Source organism: Marmota marmota, unplaced genomic scaffold, assembly GCF_001458135.2.
Source record: "Marmota marmota marmota unplaced genomic scaffold, marMar, whole genome shotgun sequence".
Taxonomy (NCBI): domain Eukaryota; kingdom Metazoa; phylum Chordata; class Mammalia; order Rodentia; family Sciuridae; genus Marmota; species Marmota marmota.
Window position 1 is genome coordinate 531,811 of NW_026004731.1, and position 4,230 is coordinate 536,040.

A 4,230-nucleotide genomic window follows, 5' to 3' on the forward strand; every position below is an offset into this window, starting at 1 on the left:
TTAATAAAAACACTGAGAACAGAAACTCAAAGGAACCTACCCCTCTATTTACCCTAGGAGCATGGCTCAGTGGTCACTAACAGTGTTTGCAGCAGCAACTGTAGAGAACATAACTGCTGCGAATGCACCTTACTCACCTGGACCTACTTCAATCCTCAAGGGCAGCACTTTGGCTCCTCATTTTTCATTCCCTCCTCAGTGATGCACTTGGGCCATATTTCAGGTATCACCACCATGAGGTACCTCTTAAACTTTAATGTATCTGTGACTCTTTCTGATGATTTTGTTGAAATGAGAACTGGAATTCAGTAAATCTGAGACCAGGCCATAGAGTCTACATTTCTACCAAACTCCCATGTAATGAATCTGCTGCTTGACCATAAAGCTCACTGGATAGGGAGGACCTTCATCTTTCCCTGATCTTTTGGTTTAGAGCACTTGGAACAATAGTTTTATGCTTATATTTCCCTAAAATCTAATAACAGAATTGGTACGATCAAAACTGTGTTTCCCCTCAGAGACTCAGAAAAGAATGTAGAACTAAGAAAGCACAAAGTCTCCTGGCCAAACAAGACTCAAATGTCTTAAGTACAACACAGGTGTCAGGAAGGAAGAGAGTTAAACAAACAACAAACAAAAAACCCTACAAACCTTATTTAAATTCCACACAAGTTTTTATTGAGAACATACTACATATAGGCTAGACACTTTACTGGGGATACAGAGACTTAAAAAGCATGTGCTTGGCTCTCAAACTTTTAAAAATTTAAAAGAAGAAATGAACCTACACAATTGCCAGAGATGCCAGGCAGTGAGAAGTACAATTGAAGTCTGGGGATGCACAGATGGAGGAGAGATGGCTTCCCACTGTGGATCAAGGAAGGACCCCTGGAGGATGTGACACCTGAAATGCATCTGATGATATATTACATCTAACCAGGCTGACACTGCAAACATCCTGTTCCATTCAGAGTTGAACCCACAGAAGCCAGGTTAGAACAACAAATCCTACAAGATTACATTGAGCATATATTGGTAAATGATCATGGAGCAGAAATGAATGGCAAAGTTTTAACAAGGAGAGTTGAAGTGATAATATCATCATGCAGTGTTCATGGGTACACTGGGCACCTGGGTAGCTGGGTCCTCATTTCAAAGAGAGAGCACTGCAGGGAGCTTCACACTGTGTCCTACGTGAACAAAAAAATAACAGACCTTCATAAGGTGGAGGTGAGAACAGAGGAGAAAATGGAAATGGGGCTGGGAGGAGAAGAAAAAGTGAAAACAAAGATTAAAAAGAAGGGAAGAGCACTGGGGAGGAGGGACAAACAGGAAAGATTGATACAAAGAACTCACCAGTGTTTCATAAACCAAAATCCAAGACCTGCCAGAAGAGCCAGGGCCACTATCACAGCCAAGAGGATCCAGCCCAGGGCACTAGGAGGTGCTGCGATTCAAGTGGACACCAACAATGTTGTTTGAATCTGCATCTACAGATTCCTTATTTTAAATTCTTCCACTCTTTGAATTATATCTTTTTCTTCTTTTTTGATAGGAAATTTATCAATCCCAATTTTTTACCTGGTCCTCATGCTCTGCTAGAAGATATCCCCCATCTCCAGCCTGGGTCCCACTCTTACCACCCCAGTAGAGGACGAGGTCCTGCCCTCCTAGGCTGCTGTGCTTCACCCTGCAGGCCAGGCCAGCCGCCTCCCCAGCTGCCACATCCAGGGTTGCTCGGAGATACCACGTCCCATCAGCATTGGGCAGGATGTCACCTCTCTGAGTGCCCAGCTGCTCCTGTTCCCCTCGCATCCACATCACCCACACGGGCTTTGGGTAGAAGCCAGACACATGGCACACCAGCAGCACATGGCCAGGCTCAGGACTGAGGCCACTGGACAGCCAGGCCTCGGGCTTCACTGCAAAAGACAGAAAACACATCCAGACACACACTGTAACATACACTGAGAGGTTCAGAACTCCACTTGAGACTACATGAATATATACTTCCCCTTTCTGCAAATGCCACTCGGATTCCTCATCTCTTTTTATCCTAAATTTGACTTCAAAACAGAAAAATTCTTGGAAATTTAGGTACAAGACTGACCTTGTTGCTGGAGATGAGCCTTTCCTGCATCAAGAAGACCCAAGGTGAAACGTGGGAAGGTGTCAGTGAGGAGCGTATGTATCCTATTTGTGTAGGCTTGGTTCACATTGAGTATTTCGCAGGCTTTCTGGGCCTTTCTTCCACCCTTTGGAGATGGTGACCATGTTTCATTCTGGAAGCTCAGGAAATCATATCCTTGGATAGCTACCCGCACAAAGCCTACCCAGGACTTCCCAGAGTGCAGTTCACAGACTGCTGTCACCTGTAGATCAAAGGGATCTGGAGAAGAAGAGTCATGAATTAGAGGAGAAAAGGGAGAAAATGGAATGAGTGGAAGCAAAAGGAAACACAAGCAGAAGGGAGTTTGGGGAGTTTAGGGGATGGACCCCAGTGTGGTTTGAGCTGAGGTTCATAGAAAGGGGAACTGGTAGGAGCTGGAGGTGGAGGAAGAGATGATAATATGAGGAAGGGAGGGAATTGTTCAAAGATATTAGTGATGGTGTGGGGGGTGAAGGACTTAATGTGAGAGAGCTGAGACTCTAACTAACCAGGGTGAATGTATCCATGGTCACTATAACAGTTTAGATGGGAATGACTGAAGAGATTAAATGAGAAAGAAAACCACACTGTAAGGAGTCAAACAAAGAATGAAGAAGCTGAGTTAAAACTTGGGAAAAGGGTGCCCCCTGGATGCCTCTGAGGGGAGATAATAACACAGAGCCCTGCAGCCAATGAGAGAGCAGTTCATAAGTGGCAAAAACTGAAGTTTTTGAAGAATCTGGTTATGTTTATTACACGTGCCCAGAGTGTGGTTGCAGTTTTATACTAAAGAGAGTGGAATAAGATTCAGAGCAGAAAGGGTGTTTCCCTGAGGAATAAGAGTTCACTGAGATGTCCCACTCTTCATCAGTTTATTCTCCCAGCAAGGAAAGGGAACTCACCTTTAAACATTAATTGAAAAATGTAAAATTCCTGATGGTCACTGAAGTATACATGGAAAAACTTTTCCAGATCCATCAACTCATTATTACTGAAGTTGCCCCTGGACCAGGGATACAGGTAAATGATGGTATTAGAGCTGCTGTTCCATCTGTGAGTCTGCAGCTCACCCAACCAGCCTGATCCCAGATGTACCCAGGAATGGTTGTGAAAGGATGATGTCTGCATGAGATGGTAGGAGACAAGCTCCTGCAAACCTGTGGCAAAAGAGTAGATACAATGGGAGAAATGTGACATTGGGAGGGAGAGACTTGAGAAAGTAGGTGTCAGAGTAGGAAGACTCAGAATCTGGAAAAGTGGAGAGCCACCATTACCTTAGCTGACATCTGCTGGCCCCCAGAGTCCCATGCTCTACCAACAACCTCCATGAGAGCACAGAGGGCTTGAGTAAGGACATGCAGAATGGGGCCAGCTTGACCCTTGTTCTTTCCAGGTATGTGCAGGGGAAACTATCATCAAAACACACACACACACATACACACACACACACACACCTTGTCAGTTGCCCCAGTTCTTACCACTGTCACCTCCTAGGAAGAGAGCAGCGAGCAAGGGGAGTAGCAGAAACAGCATGGCCCATGCAGATGCTACTTCTTTCTCTCAGAGAAATCGTCCTTTGATTTTTGTTCTAAACAAACCTACCCCACAGACCTCTCTTCTGACTTCCTTATTCAACCAAAAGACAAAACTTTTCTGCCTGAAACAAAGAAAATCTGTTCCCTTTCAAAACTCTGACCACCTACTCAGTTTCCCGTTTCCCCAGCTATTCTGACTCTCTTCCCAGTCTTCCAACTTCTCTCATTGTCAAACTTCCATCCTGTTCATCTTCCCCTAGTTCAACTGCTATGGAACAAGACTTGTGTGACTCTGAAAAGTCCCTTACCACTAGGAACACTTCTTTTATTGCTGGGTATGGAACCCAGGATCTTAAGCATTTTCTGTTATTGTAATAATTTTGAATTATCCCCCATGTGACCTCTTCCCTGCCCTACCCCCACTCCACCTCATTCAAATCTCTGACATCACCGATTACTTTATTTCCTTTTTCAGAAGCCCCTATGATTGTCCTCTGAAACAGTATCAACTACTGAGTCTGTGGATCATATATCCAGGGCTGGCTC

At 44.6% G+C, this 4,230-nt stretch overlaps 1 protein-coding gene across 1 annotated transcript; it reads right to left on the reverse strand.

Moving 5' to 3' along the window:
- Window positions 1-644: 644 nt before the first annotated feature.
- Window positions 645-3,682, reverse strand: LOC107160589 (T-cell surface glycoprotein CD1a-like). Its single transcript, XM_048797554.1, has 6 exons — window positions 3,628-3,682; window positions 3,052-3,306; window positions 2,111-2,389; window positions 1,641-2,066; window positions 1,357-1,447; window positions 645-1,190 (listed from the first exon to the last, which is right to left on the reverse strand). Exons 1-6 carry the CDS (start codon window positions 3,680-3,682, stop codon window positions 1,148-1,150), a joined length of 1,149 nt encoding a protein of 382 aa, XP_048653511.1. The 3' UTR covers window positions 645-1,147.
- Window positions 3,683-4,230: the final 548 nt, after the last annotated feature.